The following is a 21343-nucleotide window of genomic DNA, read 5'->3' on the forward strand; positions in this document are numbered from 1 at the left end:
ACCAGCTGGAAAAAGAAATCAAATCCTCCAGAGAGTCTCAAGTGGTTTATTGTGAGCTGGGACCTACCAGTTGCCCATCCCATGATGGGGCAAAAGACAAGATTTAGTTTAATTTTATTTTTTTTACAGGTGGCTAAGAACAAGCAGACATTAAAGAGGAATTCATCAGTGCTGTTAAAGTGCAGTGAGATGAAGCGAAAGGTGAAGACCACGCTTCCCCCAGGCTCCAGTGGCTTTGGTGATGTCCCTAATTGTCCGCCTCCCATCACAGCTGGCCCCACAATGATCTCAAGCACTGGTTTGACCTCCCCACGACTTTTAGGGCTCCCAGTACCTCACTGGGAGCTTCATGGCAAGACGAACCAGGAAGGTGAGGGTCATCGGACCAGAGAGAGGGAGCCCAGCTCCACCCAGAACCAAGGCCGGATCCGCTCCCCGGCGAAGGAGGCTGGAGGAAAAGTGAAGATGGGGACTTTGTTCTCAACGTCAAAAAACGCCACCTCACCCCACTCGTAGTCTAGAGAGATGCGGATCTTTTTGGGGACCCGTGGCAGGTTCAGGAGGGTTGGAGGGGAGGTAAGGGCTCGGTTCTTGAATCCCCATTGCTGCACGGCCCAGATCCCTTCTTCGGGATTAAAGCTGACGGGTCCCTTCCTCGGCAGAGACTCTCTGCTGACCCCGACGGCGCAGTACTGCCCTTCTGCCAGATCCACCACCCAGTAGTGGCGCCCAGAGGTGAAGGCTTCGCAACCCAGCACGCAGGGATCGGCGTCGAAGCGCTCGGGGCTGTCGGGCGACTCCTGTAGCATGTATTCCCATCGCACGCTCTTCTGGTCCTTGGACAGGATGAGGCGAGGGTGGGCCGTCTCGGGGTCCAGCGTCACGTTTGCTGTGGATGAGGAAGAAGAGGGCAAGAAAGAGAATTCAAGCTATTTGACCTACCCTTTCGTGGGCGGACGATGTCTTCAAAATCTAATAGGGTGGCTTGTCTTTTTGGAGGCTTGACATCTTGAGATGTTCAACTTTCCACGCATTTACGGGGTATCAGGTCTACAACATCTCCACGTAGGTCAAATATATCCTGTCTAGGGGTGCCTACCTCCCCTCTTTTGACTACGTTTAACTCATCTGGACACTTCTGCAGTGCAGACATTTAGAGGAGGACAAGCAGATTACATTAGCACCTGGGTAAGGGTCACCATTCAACGAGCGTGCCAAACTACTCACCCAATTTTTCTTCCTCTTTCCCTAGAAATGCATAATAAAAGATAAATTATTAACTGGTATGCAAACTTAAAACTGAAAGCAAAAGCAGTATTTGTGTAAGGGAGAAAAATGCACTTACTGTGCTCTTCCATGCATTTTCCTAAAAATAAAAATAAAAAAAAAAAAGTTTTAATGAGGGTTTTTCTATTCACAAAATGCCTGCAGTTTATGCTATTTTTTTTATGTCATCCCTCCCCCAAACCAACATTTCCTCCCTGGTATAAGATTAAACTGGTGCCTCAATGAGACTTGTGTCTGTAATACAACTTATTATTTATGTTAAATGTAGGAAAAAAAAAAGGAACAAAGGTGGTTTAAGCTAAACCACAGGCAGAAGTCACACAATGAAGAAAGCTAAAATAATAGGTCATACCAGGAGTTTCTGCTACTAGTAGAGATACTGCTCATATAGTTTGCAGAGGCAGGTAGCGTGTGGGTGCTCTAGAAATTCATGACCCACTTTTTTGACCTTCTGCGGGTTAGAACTGTGATGCTGAAGTCCAGCTTTTACATTACACGGAGGTTAAATTAAAAAAAAAATTAACAGCTTTTCAAGCTGTGAGCAGAGAGATGCCTGATGGTCATCACACTCAATGGAGGCATGAAAAGTTTCGATTTTCTTCTCGTCTGGGAGGCTGCAATTCACCCCATAATATATCAGTTATCAGGGAGACTATTTATTCTGAAATTTCATCTCTATGAAGAAAAACAACCTGCTGGTGCTTCTCCAAATTCAAATCTGTTTGTGAATTCAGGCTAATAAATTCTGTCTTCTCGTCTCACATTTGTCTAAGAGTAAATCTCGCAGTCCACCTATTCCAAAAACCCCCAAAATCTCACATGCTTTACATCTCCAGAAGACGAGGAAGGGGACACTCACTCATTTTTGCTTTGTATTCCTCTGAAAAGAGAAACGATAGAAATGGTTATTGAGCATTTCTCTTCCTCACTGTGTTGTGACTTTATGACTTACTTGGCTCTCAAAGCAAAAATAAATTTCTCTGCCTAGTGATTATTATTTTGCTTGATTAATATAACTCAGCGTATGCGTCTGTCTGCTTTGTTCCCAATAATAGCTCAATTTTCCAGAAAACTCCCCAAAGTAGCTCAGGAAAAAGCATAAGAAAGAAAAAAAATACAGGAAACCACCACAGACTTGTGTATTTGTCTTCCTGCAGTGAAACAAAGTGACTTACCAAGCTCTGCAGTGAGTTCGTCTGAAAAGAGAAAAAAGAATTTCCATCAGGGTGATCGTATGGATCTTACAAAAAATACAAAGTTCACTTCTGGGGAAGAAGTTTGATACTTACCAATTTGGCTATCGCGTTTTTCTAAAGAAAGGAAAACAAGAAAAAAAAAGTCAGATTTGTTCTAATCTATTTTTCCCCACTCATACAGAATCTGCAACCAAATACAACCAAAGCACAGACCATAAACAGTTTGTGTTTGTTTTGCTGGAAGGCAGGGAAAAATACTCACCCATTTCTGCAGACAGTTCATCTTAAAAGGAAAAAAACAAAACAAAACACTCTTTCATTTTTCTTATAATTACAGTAAAAGTCATGATTTCATGCTGAATTACGGGATTCACACCCAAACAGTTGGATTTTTTCCATGGTTAACCTGAACATGGGATCTAAAATAAATGTAGGATATTCTCTTGTATTCTGTAGATATATACTTAACGGATGTGTTATTTTTAATGGAATATGCTGGATTTTAGATATTCTTGAGTATCCAAGACAAGGACAGGAGACTGGCTGCCCATGGGAAGAACACCCATGAGATGGGGCCAGATGCCTGAATCCTCCCCTCAACTTCATCATAAACCAAATCCTAAACCCAACAAATTCTAACCCAAGTAATCCTAAATGACATCATCAGCCTTATGGAGAGCCTGCAAATGCACCTCGGAGTTGCATTTTGCAGAGGAAGGAGACGGCCACATACCGATTTTGGCATCACGTTCCCCTAAAAAAAGAAAAAAATAGAAAGGAAAGGAAAAAAAAAGAATTATTTCTAAATACTCCTTCCTACTTAGTGTGCCTTTATCTTCTAGTGATAAATCCAATATTTTTCTATTCTGTACAGAGAATTATAAATTGTAATTCATGTTGCCTTAGATTTTATATAATTAACCCATCCCCTAATTTACTTTCCTAATCTGAAAGCAAAGGTCACAACTAGCTCAAATATAAAAAAAGATATTTTCAGAAAAAAAAACACTTTGTTTATTTGATTTTGCCAAAAGTACTTACCCAGCTCTGTAGTGAGTTCACCTAGAAGGAGCAAAAGGAAAACAGGCTTAAATTATGAATTAAATTCATAATTTAATTCATAATTTAATTCATGAACTAAATGAATTGTGGAGGATTCTACATTTCTCTTCTAATAACAAATTTAGTGATGTTAAATTTTTAATTGCTCTTGGTGGATTTAAAATACCATGGAATTAAAGAAAGCCCTCAGTAATAGAAGATGCTCAAACCAACCCCTAAGAAGTCCTGATTTTCCAAAAAAATCATACAGATTGGCATTTGGGTTATGCAGGGAGAATGAAGAGATGCAAGCAAGTAGCAACTTAGGATATGAATGGTCATATTAAAGGAAAAGTGCAAGATTCAGAGCAAAATCTGCACCTCCACGTGCTTTCGTTTCGTACTAGAGAGAACAAACTCTTACCGATATGTGCAGTCTGCTTGGCTGAAAAAAAAAAAACAAAAAGGAAAAATAAATGTTAGAAGAACCCAACCCTTTGTTTTGTGGTTTTGCAAATTGCAACTGGAAAATTTCTCCTGCAGTGCTGTACTGCAATGCAGTTTTTATTTTTCTAAACTGAGATAAGAGAGAAAACGTAAAACTCAGAACAATGTAAAGGACTAACAGAGAGAAGAAAATAAAAAAAAAAAAAGAGAAAAAAATAAAAAGAGAGAGAGAAAGGGAAAGAAAATAAAGAGAGAAGGTAAAAAGAAATGACTTACCAAGCTCTTCAGTGAGTTCCTCTTAAAGGAAAGAAAGAAATGATATCATTGGGATTTGATATTAAAAAATCCTTAATTTAACACAGAGAAAGTGAAATAACCCCAAAGTGAACCTCAGGAGGGCTGGAAGAACACGAGATCTCAACAGAAATCTCATGAACGCTCCCCATACTCAAACAAGGGTAGGGGAACACTGCAAGAATTGGGTTTTTAGGGGTGGAAGAAGCTGTGTTATCCCACTGTGACCCCATCTGGAACACCCAAACATGCCCCAAAGGACCCAGGAAATGAGAACATTACTCACCTATTTTTTTATCACGTTCCCCTAAAAACAAGAAATCAGAAAAAAAAGTCAAAATAATTTAAAAGTATCCGTGGATCTTAAACCAGAGATAGCTTTTTTTTTTTCCCCAAACAACTTTTTCTTCTTATTATTTGAAATTCCATTTTCTGTTGACTCTCATCTCCCTCTATTTAAGCTTGTTACATTAAAGCAACAAAAAAAGCTCAGAAAAGCTTCAGAAAATTCTCACCATTAGTTTTTGTTAAAGGTTAAAAAAAAAGAAATCACCTACCAAGTTCTTCAGTGACTTCATCTTGACGGAAAGAAAAACCACAGGTTTCTATTAAGATAGGTTTATTTCACAGATATTATCTCTTTCTCTATTTTTTTTTTTTTTTTTTTACCTATTTCATTAGAGACCCAGATATCTTCCCCTTTTTTGCATTTATCACATTACATTGTGGAGTTGTGTACAAAGCTTCCCATCCCAAATCTTTCAATGATGAAATATCAAACCCTCTTATTTTGAAATTAAAATTAAAATCTTAAAATTACAGGAAGATAATTAGATTTCATCACTGGAAGATAATTAGGGGGCTGGAATCTATTGGATGTTTCTTTATCAGAAGAAGCTCAGTGACGCTTACTGTTTCCTCTACCATGTTCTCCTAACTAAACCTCTCCAAAAAGAAGGGAAAAAAATATAAGACTAGAGAGAAATTCCTATATATTTCAAGCAATGCCAACTGGAGATGTGCTAACATATTACTCGTGACGACGATGCAAAAATTCTCCTTTATCAGTATTAAACTTTGCTGATGTTTGCTTCGTGCATTTATTGGGATTCCCTTCCGACCAAGCTCAAATTCAACAGAAAAATAAGGGTTTGGTATATGCTGTTGGCAAAGGAAGGAAAAGACTTACCAAGTTCTTCTGTGAGTTCATCTTAAAAGAGAAAAAGAGAAGATTTTCATTAAAAATACTTCATCTCCCTGGTCAGACTCTGTTTTTGTGAGAGACTGCAGTTTCTGTATTACTCTGAAATACTCATATCTGTCTCTACATATGTATGTACATATACACATAAAAGCATATATATATATACATATATATATACATATACATATATATATATATGAGCCCTTCTTCCTGCTAAACAAAGATCTTGGAGCCAAACCACAGGACGAAGACACATCCTCAAAATAAAATACGGGAGAGTGGACTTAACACTTAAATAATAATAATAATTGTATGCCAGACCAACTGTCCAACTATTGTTCCAGAGTAATTTCCATCTCACCAAGCTTAATAGGGCCAAAAGGGTTTTCTGCATCAGCAGGAAGGAAAATGATGCTTACCCCTCTCTAGATCACTCTCCTCTAGTAATAAAAAAAGAGAAAGAAAGATCAGAATTCATATTATCCCCATCTTTTTAGCTGCATCCCTCTTCCATATATTATTTGTATTTATTATTGTGATTTCAAATGAGTTAGAAAATTATATTAAACACATGCCATATATTTCTTTAAAAAAATAAATTCAGATGTATCAACCTTATGTGCAAGTAATAAGATTTATCTTTACAAGTATTTTTGTCAAGTATATAAAAAGACAAAGGTTTACCAAGGTCCTCAGAGGATTCATCTGCAAAAGAAATGAGAATTAGTGTGCATATCCAGCCCTATATACACACCATCATCCCACCCTTTTGTGTTCTACCATGAGAAGGCATTTAAAAAAAAAAACACACAACTCTTACTATATTTCAGTCCCTAATTACATTAGATTTTAGTCTGGAATCTGATATACAATATTTTATTCATATATATACACACACAGTCTATAATTACAAACTCCCCTGTAACTATATTTGTAGAAGGGAAGGTAAATATCACTTACCAGCTTCCAGACCTTTTAATTCCTCTAAAGAAAAGAGAAAAAGAAAACGTGAAACACTGATTTTCCCATTGCACAACAGATTTTTTGTATCAAGCTCATTTCTATTCCAATGTTATTTTTTCCTGTGCATGATTGTAATCTGTTATCCATTCTAAAAGTCACCTGCACCAGCCCTTTATCCAGCTCCTTTTAGAGTTATCTCAGAACCAGCCAACCAGAAACATGAGACAAAACAAAAAACAAACAAACAAAAAACACATGCCAAAAAAAATCCAATCAGTTTTGTGGAAGAAGCAAAATGAACTTACCGAGCTCTTCGGTCAATTTTCCTTAAAAAGGAGAAAATAATTTTTTTTTCTAGTCAGTGCATTTCCTTCACAAGGATGGGAGGGGGGTGTGATGGGGGAACCTGAGGTTACCAAATCCTCTAATATGGGCAGATTTACTCATGCCTCTAAATTCATTTTTTTTTTTTTCACTATTTCAACTAAAAATCTAAGCCAAAACAGTAGTAGCAACATCATCGTGCCTGTGACCACCAAGCACCCCCAGGGACTGCATTTCTCAGAAAATAAGAATGACACTTACTAATGAGGGCATCCTGTTTTCCTAAAAATAAAACAGAAAAAAAGGGAATGCTAAATGAATAAATACCGAGTTTCCCCATTTTGCATTTTTACTGCATATGAACTTGGCAGAAGAAAGTCATCCAGCTTTGCAAAAAAGCATTGGTTTCGCATGCACAACCGTGGATATTTCTCCTTGTTTTCACATCAAGGACACTTGTTGGGGGAAACTCCAGGATTCTGCCTTTCCCATGAAGGATTTGTGTCTCCGAGAAGAGAAAATGGACTTACGGGCTTCCAAATCACGATCCTCTGCAAACAGATGGAACAGAAATTATTCCTAATTATTATCTTTCCTGCGGGCTTTCACTGCAGCACCTCTCTCAAAGCCTTGACTTCACCAATGCTTCATTTTCTAGCTGTTTTTTTTTTCCCAAAAAAATTATTTGCCAAATTGCAAGCTACTTATGGGGCAGCAGTATTTTTGGTAAAAGAGATGGAAAAGCCATTGGGGTAAATAAATAACCCAAGGCAGCACCTGCATTGCCTACATGTTACATTTACTGGTGTAAGGAAATGCACTTACCAAGCAGCTCGGTAAGACGCCCTTAAAGGAAAATAAAAAAGATATATTAGTTCAAAATACAGCTTTTTTAACAGCCATTATATATAAATAAAGGACTGGCACATGAGCATTGTTGGGCTGAGCCCAAAGCCAATTTTGACAGCAGCAGAATTCAGGTTGCCATGTGCAGCCCCTTTTCATTTCATGGCACGTTTGTGGGAAAATCGTCATTTTTATTTGTTTTTTCCTTTCCCTTCATTTACACTCGTTAGTAAGGAAGTGAAACAGCTTGGGTTGCTTCCATTCAAGTCCCAGATCTATGTCTTTCTCTACGCTTTCTATGGGAATTTCTCTATTCTGTCTATAGGATTTTAAACACTGCTCATTCAGCACTTGCGTATACCAAGAAAACCCCTCAAATCATAATAGAGTATGGAAAATAACACTTACTTATCTCTGCTTTATGTTCCCCTAAAAGAAAAAAGAAAAGGAATAAATAAATAGGAACTACTGCTTTTGCCTTCTTGTTGTGTCCCTGTATCATCACTATAGATTGTAAGGTTCTTAAATTATTTTATTTTTTTACTACTTTCTGTTTAAAAAACACAGCCAATGTTAATATTAAAAATGTAGTATAAAATATATTGAAATTAATATTTGTGGGAGGAAAAGGAGGTCCAAAAATATGATGCAAGGAGTGTCCAAATGGGTCTTTATGGGAGGAAGAAAAATGCCATAGCCAGCACACAGCAAAGGCTGCAGAAAAGCAAATTTTGATCGTCACCAGGGCTTTGGCAGCCTGTGGATCCATTGGTGCTTTCTGCAGCTGCTATTATATTTATTCCCTTCCTCCCGGGCAGGTACAAACTCACGTTGTCCATGATCTCATCCATAAAAATAGTGAATGAACCGTGGCTGCAGGGATAACATCAAGCACAGCCTTGGCTTGGGGGTCGAGGGTGGCACAAAGCAGGATACTTACTGATTTTCTCATCCCGTTCCGCTGAAAATAGAGAAATAAACATAAATTAGCGTGCAGTTTGCTCTGCCAGCATTGCAGAAGTCCAGCTCTGCAGAGGGTTTAATTTGTTGTGATTTTTTTTTTTAGCTGTCACATTGCTTGGAAGTTGTATTTTGGGGAATATTTATTTTTCTGAGCCTTTGCATACTTAGTTTTAAACTCAATTAAAATAGAAATTCCCCCAAGCCTTTAAAAACTTTACAAATGTGGACAGACAAACAAACAAAAAACCACATGATGACCAAAACAGAATTTTCTTACCAAGTTCTGCTGCGTGTTTCCCTTTAGGTAGAGAAAAAACAGGAATTTCGTCACTCTTTTCTCAGTGACATCATTGAACAGCATAAATATATCTAGCCCAATTGTCAGCTGAAGATATGTTTTTCTATATTAAATTACAATATTTATGTGTCAAGTGAAACTCAAACATGGACAAAATAGACAGAATTAATTTCTGATGGGAAGAAGGAATGAGTAGAGGGGTACGTAGATGAGATAAGTTATCATATATAAATATTTTTGCTTTCATTCTTATTTACAAGTCCTGATTGTATCAGACAGAGTTTGTATTACACACTTAATATTAATAATTTATCTGAATTTATAAATCCAATCTCTCTGAATCCCAGCTTCCCAAGCCATTGCTGGTGCATAGTTTTGATGCTCTCTCCCAGGTCATACCATTCAAAATTAAAATGTGCTCTTGTGACATTTTAAGCATGCTAAAATGTTCAGAAAATTCCTCAGGCTTAACTCACACAGGAAAATAAGTAAGGCACTTACGAAGTTTCCTATCATAGTCCCCTACAAATAAACAGAAATAAATGATTACTGCATTGCTCAACGTCTATCCTTGGGTATTGTTTCCAACTAAAATCGATAGGAAAATGACTTACCGACTTCTGCAGTAAGTTCCCCTTAAAAGAACAAAAAAATGCTAGTTTTAAGGTAATTTTTTTTCCACTCTGTGAATACACAGACAACAGACGGTGATTTATGAGTCTGATCTCCAGCTCACACCGTAAAGAGGGTTTAATAATACAAATTGATTACTTTCAGAACAAAATCATGCTGTAAGCATGGTTCTTTTTAATTCTTAAATGTCTACGTTAATCAAAGTTTTTCAGTGTGTGATAAATACATCATATAAATATATAAATGACTGTATACTCACTTAAATGACTGAAGCAAGCAGCTTTTTCAATAACTAAATTCACAAGCAGATTTGCTTTAGAGGAACATGAGACCTACCTATTTTTGTATGACGTTCTCCTAAAAACAAGTGAAAAATAATTGTGTGTTATTTTTCACGGTCTCTGCCTTTCACCTTACATCTCCTTATTGTTACTCGCATAACAAGGGGATTTTTGTTTTAAACCATATTATCCCTGCTTCCAAGTACTTTGCATAAACTTTGGGGTTTTTGACTTCTTTACTTCTGCATTTAAGATGTTGTTTTTCACCAGGTCGATGAAACACATGGAAAAGGGCAAATATACATATAAATTAAAAAAAAAACATGCAAGAGGAAGTAAATGGACTTACCAAGTTCCACCGTGAATATTCCTTAAAGCAGAAAACACCATTAATTCCCATTACATTTCTGAAACACCCCAACATGAGTCTAGCCCTCACCCTCCAGCCTACATCAGGTCTTTCCACGTGAGTTTTCCCCGCTATATTTTCCTTGTTCCCCCTTGAAATTTGGCTTCTGCCTTCCCCCAGCCCCTGAAACCCAAGAGATCGTTACTTCTCGCGACCCAAATTTAGATTAATTTAAGAAATTCCAGCGTCCTTTCAACGCTGAAGCACCAAGCAAACTACCCTAATGTGCAGGCACCCACATCCTTAACCATTTTGCACAGGAGGAAATGTCACTTACTAATCGTTGCATCACACTTTTCTAAAAAAAAGAAAAAATAAAGAAAGAAAACCAGATACCGATCAGTTTTCTGTGCCTCTCTCTGCCCCTTTTCCACCCATTTATACTCTGTTTCAGCAGCACATCAGCAATGCTAAGAGACATCTGCTATAATTACACCAAAACGTGTTACAAACTTGACCCCTAATTCGCTCAGCTACTTCCCAACGAGATCAAAAAGCACACAGGAAAGAAAATTACTTACCAAGTTCTGCAGTCAGTTTCCCTAAAGAGAGAGGAACACAAGTTTATTTTAAATAGATCCTTTTCTCTCCTACGTGGAGACATCATTAGTAATTCTCTGGCTTAATCTTACTTGTTGTTTTAGAAAAGAATAACAATGCACAGGACAAAATACATAATAAAAAAATATAGTCTAACAGAATAGAAAATTGTGAGGAAAACCACTGATTCGGGTAATCATCCAATTAAGAGCGATGTAAGATTTTGAGCACAGAAACGCGGAGTTTGAGCAAACTGGTGCCAGGGAGGAGAGAGAGACTTTAGAAGACACACCAGCAAGTTGAGGAAGATCCACCTTTATACCCAGATTTTACTTGTCAGGAGGAGAACGGCACTTACGAAGCTTTTTGTCTCGGTCCCCTGAATAGAAAGGCAAGAAAAAGGAAAAAGTAAATTATTAAACACGGTGCTACCCTTTTGACATAGAACAGCAGGTCTGCTGGAGCCACAGCTCACTGCAAAGCTGATTTTGCCCATTTTTTCCAATTATGTTCTATTAAAAAAAAATAAAAATAAAAGCAAAGCAAATAATCTATACATCGAGGTCACATTGGCCCCAGGCAACTTGGTCTCACCTTGGCATAAGCCTTGGTGAGGACCAGGAGGTTGGACCAGAGACCTGCAGAGGTCCCTCCAACCTAACTGCACAAAATCGTGCAGATTTAATCGAAACAAACCCCATGGGATATTCTGTCCACAAAGCAGACTTACCAAGCAGCGCAGTGAGCCTACCTACAAAGTAGAAAAATATTATTGCAGTTAAAGCAGCGAAAAATCAACTCCAACAAAGAGGTTTCTAGGGATAAAACTGTCAGTTTGGTTTGGAAAAAGAAAAAAAAAAGGACTTACGTATTTCTGCTGAGAGCTTGGCTGCAAAGAGGAAAAACAATATTAATTTTTATTGGTTTGTTTTTCCCTGCAGCCCTATGTGTACAATCAAATTTGGGGAAAAAATTCTCATTTATCACTTTTCAGGGACAGGGTATCAGAGAGGCTCCTCTCCCCCAAACCAAGGGATGATTTTTACCCCAAAAGCACCATGAAGAATGACACTTACTGATTTTTCTATCACGCTCCTCTGGAAAGGAAAGAAGGAGAAAAAGAAAAGAAAAACAAAGAGAAAAAAAATATTATTAAATATTTCCTCCTTTTTTGTGTGTGTGTTTTGTGTAGCATCCCTAAAGCACTCAGATCAGGAAAATTTCTTTTTTCCCTCTTTATACTGGTGGTTCTATGTTGAAATTCCATTTTTTTGGGGAATGTTACTCAGTCTCCAAAAGAAATCCTAATGTCTTTGCAGACTGGGAATGAATTTTCCTGCAGGAAACATCCTTTCCACTCCCATTTTCAAAGATAAAGTACCAGGCACATACCCTCCGTAGCACTCATCCAAATTATTTGTAAATATAACAATGAGCTTAAGCAAATCTGTCACCATGCTGTGTTTTAATTTTGCAGAGAAAAAAAAAAACAATTGCACTTACTGATTTTTGTATCGCATTCACCTAAAACGCAAGCAGATAAAATAAATGGAGAGAAACGCAAAGCAGCCCCCCCCGTGTATCCCATATCCCCTCTCATGGGGCTCTGCCTTCCCCCAAAAAACCTCAAATCCAACAGAAATCTTATTCCATAAGCACCTTCCCCTTATTAATATTTTAAAAATAAGGTTTGTTAAGGAGGACATGCCCATTAGCCCACCCATTCTTCAAGCAGGGGAAAACACAAACCCTTCATATTTCTTTTTATCCCCATCGCTTTTGCGGAATTAAGGAGAATTTTAAGGAAATAAAACTCCTTACCAAGGTCTGAAGTAAGTTTTCCTTGTATAAAAGAAATAAATGAAGATTAATTTAAATTATAAGACATAAGTCTGCTGAATTTATTTCTCTGTGAATACAACCTAGCTGATACCATGCTGCATTTCTCTTTCCCCAGGGATAATTTATAATATAACTGCACCACACTGATGCTAACGAGAGCAACGAGCAGGTGCTGATGCACAGAAAAAGCGCCTTGGGGAAGGGTTTGGGAAAACAGACTTATATTATGGGGAAAGAATCTGTCCCTGCATCTTTGGTATTGGTGGTGATAAAGGAAATGGGTCGATCGTAGCCAAAAGCCCAAATTTTGCCACATCTGCAGCTTGGTACGAAACTAAAACATCCCATAACGTCTAAAAATAATAGTAACCAGATCCAAAACACACAGGGAGATCTGGAATTTGATTCTAGAAGAAAAGAAAAAGGACACTTACTAATTTTTCTATCACGTTCCTCTAAAAGAGAAAAGAAACATCAGTCTATTAAAAGTCCATCATGCTCATGAGCCTCAAATTATCTTCCAAATCCTATTTTAATTTTTAAACTGGTAATAATAATTTGCAGTTAGGCTTTGGTATCAATTGTTTGGCCTTAATTCTAGCCCAGAGTGGGTGTATGTGGGGTTATAGATATCTGCTTATGTGGGGAATAATCAACTTTTCCCCCTAAAATCTTGCAGTGAAATGAAGACAGAAAGGAAGGAAAATCACTTACCAAGCTCCGCAGTCAGATTGTCTTAAAAGAGAAAAAATATAAAGGCAGATTTTCCCAAGGACGGGGTAAAAGGACAGCAGAGATGCTCCTACTCTTCCTTTGATCAGAAAATAAGGCAAATCTGTACCTAACACCCAACCCATCATCCACCCTCCTTGCAACATCTACAAGTGATGGGACAATGAACTGGGAAAAAAAAAGAGGAACTTTTGCAAAGTTTAAGGAATTCTTGCAAATATTAATCCCTCTCTCTCAACAGATACTTGGAAGTCCGGCACTTTGCACGTGCTGGATCTCAACAGCCCCAAATCCCCCAAGGCTCTCTGCCCTATGGTGTACGGTCCTTCACTTGGTCTTCATCTCAGAAATTCCCAAGGGTCTCTAATTATTGTCTTCTTGGCTACAGCAACCTGCAAGCCCACTGTTTTCTGTGCTATTCTACTGTATTTTTTTTTATATATTCTTGTTAAAAATGAGTATGCCTCAAGCTTATCCTGCTTTTTTAAAATCAGGCAAAAGAACAGGGAATAAACCCCAGGAAAATCAGACGAAACGTGTCTCAAGCTATATAAAAAAACATATTTGATGGGAGGAGAAAATAAAACTTACCAATCTCAGCTGTGAGTTCCCCTTAGAACAGAGAAACAAATGGGGATGCATGTTAAAGGACTGCAGTTTGATTGAGTTTGTTCTCCTTGAGCCTATGAATTTGGCATTCATATTACCACGTAGGGTCAAGCGTAGACCCTACAGAGGATGGGACCGTGTGTGTCACCCGTTATGTGGATATATGTGGCATCCTAAGTACTCATGCAGGGTTCATTAATCAAGAAATAAGTATCTTATCAGACTATTTGATAAAGATAACAAAGCAACACTTACCTATTTCTTCATTTTGTCCCCCACAAGAAGAAAAAAAAAAAGAGAAAAGAAGGGAAATTTAGAGTATTTTTCACCACTTCTGCAAATTTTGTATCATTCTTACATAGCTTAAGGGGACAAAATCTTTTTACTGACCCAGAAGTATGCTATTTATTACAGGAACTTCCAATTAGCTTTCATTTTAATACCTCTATATTCCTACATTTTCCAAAGTCTAGACAAAAAATACGCACAAATTGCAAATTGCTGTTAATAGAACTGCCCAAAACATGTCTTTGAAAGAACATGACTTGCTGAGCATTGCAGGAAGTATTCCCAAGGACAGAGAAAAGTATTTATTGTAGTAAAAAAGTATGTATTGTAAATGTATTGTAAAAGTATGCATTATAAAAAATTTGTTTTATTCCAAAGCTTGACTGACACCATTTGAAGGGCACTATTATTTTTAAATCGAAGGAGGACACTTACCATTTTCTGTGTCACATTCCTCTAAGAATAATAGAGAAATAAACACGGGTTAATCCTAAGAGCTCTCCGCCTCCAACATGCTTCAGTGAGCAAGCAAGAGACCAAAGAGGGGATTAGGGAATGCTGCTGGACTGCAGCTTGTCTCCTCCCAAGAAAGATGCCAAGAACTTAAGGAGAAGGGACCAAAGCTATGTGTCTTGTCTCTGGCTGGGTATCAGCACAAATTTAAGACCTGAAGGACTTTTGCTGTCTTTCTCAGCCCAAAAGCTACACAAAGGAACTTTTTTTTTCCATCTTCAGTAGCAGCAAAAGCAAACCAAAGCACTTACCGAGTTCTGTGTCGCTTTCTTCTAAATGAATTAAAAAAGTACAAATACACATGTTGGTCATTGCTCATGCTACAGCTGTAGAAACAAACACGTGCATTCAAACTTAGCTGTGTGCAAGGAAGATAAACGACTTACCAAATTCTTCTGTTAACTTCCCTTAAAATAGAGGAAGTAATGTTAGTTCAAGCCTTTAGCACCCATCTCTTACCAGCAGGGGACAGGAAAAAAAAGACACTTACTGATTTTTGCATCCCGTTCTTCTAAAAGAGAGACAGAGAAAGAATTCAGCCCTAAGTTTTCCCTCTGTGTGTGCTACAAAAATCATCATTAAAACCAATTCTGTACTTTTTTTCCCCCCTATTGATGACAGTATTCCAAAAATTACACTGTTTATGAATCTATCTGATGTGGTCTTTGTCCACATGTGTCTAAAATATGAGACAGTATAAATAAGCCACCCACCCAGGGAAGAAAGGATGTGTGTACCAGTATGGGATATGAATATCAATGTAGGATATGTACAGCAATGAAAAGGGACTTGTGTTGATGGAAGAAAGAAAGATGACTTACCAAGATCTGCATTCCTTTTCCCTTAAAAAGAAGAGAAAAAAGAAAAAAATGGTAAGTGTTTTTGGCTTTTTTTTTTTTTTTTAAACACTGGATACACCAGCAGTGGTTTTCTAGCTTAAAAGCATCACTCTGGAGGTACAAATTAATATTATTCTATTGACTGAGACATGGAGATCGACTCACGACTCATTGGCAGTGTAGAATAAAATCAAACCAGTGAAATTATCTCAGGGAAACATCAAAAAGCAGCCCAAATACAATTTCACAAGCCATACCTGACTCCATCATCACGTTCGCCTCCCAACTGGAACAACCTCCAACTGCCCACAGCTTGGTCTACCTGGTGGGACAAGAGGAAACATCATTAAAATACCACATCCAGGGAAAACCAGACCTTCACAGTGACACACCACACGTTGCTGGTGCCTGGAATATTTTTACCTATATAAATAAACATGATAAGGAAGAAATATATGGGACCACAGAAGCTTTTTCCTGTTTTTCCTTTGTCATTCGAGATGTTCTTTGGTCTACGTCTGGATGAATGGTGAAATTCTGGATGAATTGGTCTACGTCTATCTAAAAAGACTCTGCTACAGGTGTGATGAACTATTCTGCATCAAAATGTGTCACCCCACTGATCACGAAAAGGATCCAGCTCTTAGATATCTGGCCTTAATTGTCTACAGGATCATGACCTTAGTCCCCTTCTGTCTTGTAAATTATTTAATCATAGCATTTATCACCATAAGAAGCAGCCCCATACGTGGAGGATGTGGTGCCACCATCTGTTTTGGCCAAGAGAGCAGCACTTATTTTATTTTGAGCTGGATCAGCTCGCTACCCAGTGCCTGCTTTACACAAATTCAGACTTTTCTGCATCGGCCAACTCAAAACCGTTGTAACACCACACCCTTACATGAGGAAAGGAGGGCATTTTTCAGACTAAATGGACTAAAGGGTACATCTGCTGAAATGGAAAAATAAAGCTGAATATTTATTAAGAGCTTCCCTTCTCTGCTCTGATTCTTCCCACTGTATTCGTGGCGATTTCCAGTATTCGTGGTGATTTCCAGTTCATGCTAGTGCTTTGCATCAGCTTTTCTTAAGTAAATAAATTAAAAAAAGGATGGATTTGAGCACCATGGGAGATGGGCTGGCACAGATCTGGGATCTCCTCTCATCCCTGGTCCCTCCTGCATTCAGCGTCTTTGCTTGTTCCTCATCAATACACCAGGGAGGGCAAATTCATTTTTTTTCCCCCTAAATCACCCAAACTGCACAGGGAAGTCGTTATAATTTCATCCCTAAGTTCACAACCTTGTCAAGGCCCTGAAAACACTACGCCTTCCTATCTGCTACAGCTGATGCAGCTGAGCTGCAGCGGTGAAAAAACAAAAAGCACCAGGGGAAAAAAACAGAATTCTCTGGGGGAAAAGGCATCAATCATTTTGGAAAGGAAACTATGGATTGCTTCTTGTTTGATGTCTTAATTTTAATAATTTTCATAAACTGTAGGTCCTGTTGGGGGCTGAGTCAGATAAACTCTGTTATGAGGACCTAAATTTGTACAGAAGTAGATAGAGAGAGCAAGGAAAACGTCCCCAATTACTTCTGTATTATACTGTCATAAAAGAAAATAACAATTAAAAAAAACAATTTACTCTCTTAATCCTTTGCCTTTTTTTTCAGTATTGTCAGATTTTGGTACAGGATTATAAAAGATCAGGTTGTACTAAGCTTCTTCCAGCTACCGTGAACGGATCACGTTTCTTCTGCATCCCCCCAGCATTTCCTAAAAGAACCCACACCGCCAGACAGGCATCCAGGAACAGGATCCCCCCCAAATTTTGCCTTCCTCCGTCTTTCAAGAGCTCGTGGAAAGAAAGAAAAAAAGGCTTACCAGGACCTGCAGCTGGTTTCCTGTAAGTTAACCAAGCTGGGGCTGTTTTGCTCACGGGGCCGTGATGGTGGGGGCTGTCCCTGCTGGAGATTTTTGGCAAGTCCAAGTTCGTCCTAGGACCGTGGTGCCCTGGGAAAAAGGTATCCAGATTTGCTGGAAGGACCGACAGGGGCACGACAGCTGTGCTGGCAGCAGGAGGACGTTCCCAGCACCTAATTTTAGCTGACTTTAATGCCGAGGTTGGAAGGAAGGCTGAGGTCTCGGGGATCCCTATATAGCCATCGCAGGAACGGGTTTCTCCAGAAGGGGAATAGAAATTGAGGTCTGACCTGGTCATTTCGGGCCAACCTCCAGTGTCTGCCACAGGTTGTTTAGCAAACACAAGAGGCTTGGATGTCCCGGAGCATCTCAGGTGCTGTGTTCAGAGATCTTCCCTCTCCGAAATGGGCTGGCACCAATTGCTGGTTTGCGCTGCCCCAAAATACAGAGAGGTGTGAGATCAGCTTGGGTCTTCTTCCCTTCCATCACTGCCGCTCGCTGGGACCAAGCAACAGCAGACAGGAGGGGGCATCTCCTCTCGTGGCCAGGATTTCTCATCACTTGGGGCTATTTAAGAGAAAAAAATCACAAATTTATCTAGCTTAGCCTCTCTGCACATATCTTACCTAGCTCCAAAAACCCACAGCTCCCCCATTTGTGCAATAATGAGACAGATTTGAAGCTGAAAAGGATTTTTCTACATAGTTCTGCAACAAGTTTTCCTTAAATCAGACAAATAAGCATCCAAGTGCAAACCACTCCCATAGAGATATCTCTAAAAGACTCATTTCTGTGCTTTTTGCTGGCTAACTCCGAGTTAAAGCAGCGTGAAGTTAGTAAAAGACGTCTAAAATTGCTGATCTCACCCTGAATTAGTCATTCTACATTTCTTTTTTTTTTTTTTTTTACAGTCAACAGCGAGAAAATAGATTTTTTATGGTTCTGTTCATCTGATCTCTCTCTGAGTCAGTTGCCTAAACTCTCAGAACAGTCAATGGAGAGAAATGAGACAAATGGGCTGAGCCGAAGTGTTGGAGCCAAAAAAAAAGAAAGAAACCAAACATCAAAAACCCTCACTTGGAGAAGTAGATGCCAGTTCTTGAATGCTAAGGGCTAGGACACGGCGTCTTTTTTGGGAGCTCTGTCGGTGAGACACACAAACTTGCACATTCCTACGCCTCAAAATTAAGGAGTTGAGGACGTGTGAGCAAAAGAGGAGAATCAGAGGGGATTTGGCGACCTCCAGCCCCAGGATGGGTGATGGGTTGATGGAGAGGGGGTGTGCTGTGATGCTGAAAAGGGAATTATAGGAGTAACAATGGGAGCTTTATAGGGGCTTTATTTATTATAGGGGCTCTCCTCCCTTGGAGGAAAGGGGTTTCACTCGATGGGCAGCATGGATTTCAAGCTGTGAAAATGTCCCACATGGGAGAGGGTGAGGGTTAAGGTTAAAGTTGAGGATGAGGGACCTGGCATCAAACCCCGGTGGCTAAACCCTCTGGATTTGCAACAGGGAAAAAAAACAACGCCACGGGGTGAAGAAACAGAAGGTGCCTGTCTGGGGGAAACCTGATCGAGGGAAAAGGGGATCACGGCGAGCAGCGTGGAGGAGATGCCATTTCCACGAAGGCTTCCTGACAGCAGAGCTATGGCATGCAGAGGAGACAAAATAAGAGGCATGCACCCCGGGCTGTGCCAAGAGAGAGAAACCTTGCAGCGTGACGCCGGGGCACGGGCACGATGGCGAAGCCAGGAATGCCCGGAGCACCTCAAAGACTTTTCGGAGAAGAGGTTGCTGGCCATTTGCTGCTCCTAAAATTGCTCGGCGGCTTGGAAAAGCAAACCTTCCAAACGCAATCCATGCAGTGCAAGTGGAAAACCCCGGGAGAGATGTCTCAGGCTTGAAAAGCTGAAGCACATTCAACCTTTGCCATTTGAGGTCTCTGAATTGCTCCACTTCAGAATGTCTGGACTGAAATTTAAGATGCCAGACTCAAAGGACTACGATAAATAAAAGTTATTTATCTTATCTCTGGGACTACCAGTGCAGATTATTTAAACTGAGATCTGTTTGTGCTTGCTGAGCCATGCCTGTTTTCTGGGCAATTTTCTTACACGTCTGGATTTTAAATCATGCTGGAACTTAAAATTGCTTTATTCCTGGCTCTGTATGTCTAGGAGGCTGTGGCTAAAGAGCACAGAAAATCTAAACCTGGATGGGTTGAGAAAGACTGAATCCTTTCCTGCTGTACAGATTCATCTTGGGAGTGTATGAATGCATGAATATATTCGTGCAAGTGCATGAATACAGTCAAATGGGGAATAATAAGTCTTATATTAAATGATAAAATGAAATTTAAAAAAATACCGAGTTTGGAAAAAGGAGGAAACTATCTGCTAACTAGGATGGACAGAAAAAGGTCAGTGAGCCAGAATCGGGGTGAAATCCAGAAGGATGTCAAAAATGCAGAGCTGAGAACAGGGCGGCCGAGTTGAAAAGCTCGGGTTACGTGAAATGAAGCTCAGGGAGGTTAAAAACATCCCAATCAGCCTGCTCCTTGAAACGGTCACCGAGCAAACGGGTCCGATTACAGCCACCAAAACAAGCGGTGTGGGAGGGCTGGGGATGATGCAGCCCGAGCTGTATCCTCTCAAGAGGAGCAGGAGAAGTTATTAGTTCAAGAAAATGATGGAGAAACTCGTGTTCAGTAAAGGAGAGGCCTCGGAGGGAGCAGGAGGGCTGGGGAAGGAAGACTGGTTGTCAAAACTCATGTTGGGGGTTTCCAGTGTGAATGTCAATCTGGTGCTGGGAGGAAAATCCAGTGAGAAAAGTGGATTAAATTTGGACTAAGAAAATTTTGAGGGTGGGAAACATTTTTTTTTTCAGGAGAGATGGCCAAGGAAGATGCAGGGAGGTGAGGATATGATATTTAGATGTATTTTCCCCTTCCTTCATCCCTCTCTTGGTGCTGGAGGGGTGATGGCAAAGTCTCTCTTACCTTTCTCCAAAGGAAGCAGACTGTTCACAGGAGATCTTCCTCCTGGGGGTCTTGATTCCATTTTGGGGGAAAAAGAGGTTTTCACCTCCATGTTGGGAAGACAGCAGGGGCTCAACAGCTCTCCCAGCTTGATGCTTGTGTTCCCAGATGCTGATGGAAGAAGCTGTCAGCAAAGCACGTGATGTTTTGTAAAGCCCTTCCCCATCCCAGGCACCTGAATCCAAAGGGATGGAGCTTTTAGAAGGTCCTGGGGGGCCCAAGGAGAGACAGGGAACAGCCCCCAGATATAGAAGGGAATGGGGTTAGGCTGCAATCCCCGCTCTCCTCAGTCCCGGCATACCTTAGATAAGGCAAAAGATTCAAAAATAAAGGTTAAATGAATGCAAAGGGGTTAAATAAGTGCAGGGGGCTCTGCCACCCACACCCCTGAAATGGCAGAGGGAGCAGCAGGGCTGTGGCTGCGCAGGATGTGAGATCCAAACTAGAAGCAGATCCCAGGACAGGTTTTTTTTTCCCCTCCTTCCAGCCTTGGATTGCACACAAAGGAGACAGAGAGCATTTGCTGTGCAAAGCCCAAGTAAGAAGCCACTCCTGCCCCATCCCTTTCTGAATCATCCCCAGCTTGGGAGGGTCCGGTGCTAGCAAAGAGCCACTTCATCCCAACCCCAACACGAAAGGTTTTTGCTGCCCAGAGGGCAGAAGCCTTGCAGAGGTTGCAATTCCGGAGATTAATCACCTCGGTGACTCTCCAGGGTTTAATTAATATTGCCCCAGCAGTGCTGACAGGCGGCAAGCATTGCTTTCTCTTTTCCAAGCACAGCCTAGGCAGCACGGAGGGCTTCTCATCCAGCCACCTCTTTCTCAAATTAAC

General features: G+C 39.9%; 1 protein-coding gene across 11 annotated transcripts; it reads right to left on the reverse strand.

Moving 5' to 3' along the window:
• Positions 1–30: 30 nt before the first annotated feature.
• LOC121062632 (E3 ubiquitin-protein ligase TRIM39-like) lies at positions 31–17908 on the reverse strand. Of its 11 annotated transcripts, none has more exons than XM_040542779.1 (48): positions 17764–17908; positions 17435–17563; positions 15807–15867; positions 15532–15552; positions 15201–15221; positions 15097–15117; positions 14962–14982; positions 14633–14653; positions 14165–14170; positions 13892–13912; positions 13283–13303; positions 13003–13023; positions 12548–12568; positions 12230–12250; positions 11803–11823; positions 11595–11615; positions 11457–11477; positions 11085–11105; positions 10708–10728; positions 10464–10484; positions 10127–10147; positions 9833–9853; positions 9478–9498; positions 9365–9385; positions 8843–8863; positions 8543–8563; positions 8011–8031; positions 7582–7602; positions 7287–7307; positions 7018–7038; positions 6738–6758; positions 6430–6453; positions 6154–6174; positions 5889–5909; positions 5455–5475; positions 4823–4870; positions 4552–4572; positions 4248–4268; positions 3949–3969; positions 3525–3545; positions 3217–3237; positions 2746–2766; positions 2577–2597; positions 2463–2483; positions 2147–2167; positions 1346–1366; positions 1228–1248; positions 31–889 (listed from the first exon to the last, which is right to left on the reverse strand). In XM_040542779.1, exons 3-48 carry the CDS (start codon positions 15817–15819, stop codon positions 378–380), a joined length of 1464 nt encoding a protein of 487 aa, XP_040398713.1. In that variant the 5' UTR covers positions 15820–15867; positions 17435–17563; positions 17764–17908; the 3' UTR covers positions 31–377. The 11 variants fall into 11 exon arrangements, with proteins under 11 accessions (XP_040398713.1, XP_040398712.1, XP_040398717.1 ...); XM_040542778.1 differs by having other exon boundaries at positions 15807–15871; XM_040542783.1 differs by lacking the exon at positions 17764–17908 and having other exon boundaries at positions 14962–14979; positions 15201–15218; positions 15807–15871; positions 17435–17561.
• Between the last annotated feature and the right edge of the window lie 3435 nt (positions 17909–21343).

This window comes from Cygnus olor, chromosome 33 (assembly GCF_009769625.2).
Source record: "Cygnus olor isolate bCygOlo1 chromosome 33, bCygOlo1.pri.v2, whole genome shotgun sequence".
NCBI lineage: Eukaryota > Metazoa > Chordata > Aves > Anseriformes > Anatidae > Cygnus > Cygnus olor.

Coding starts and splice junctions, on each gene's coding strand:
- LOC121062632 (XM_040542779.1), bottom strand. Junction 7,603..8,010: donor GGAACATAAAGCAGAGATAA/GTAAGTGTTATT, acceptor TTTTCCTTTAAG/GGCGTCTTACCGAGCTGCTT. Junction 2,598..2,745: donor TGAACTGTCTGCAGAAATGG/GTGAGTATTTTT, acceptor TCCTTTCTTTAG/AAAAACGCGATAGCCAAATT.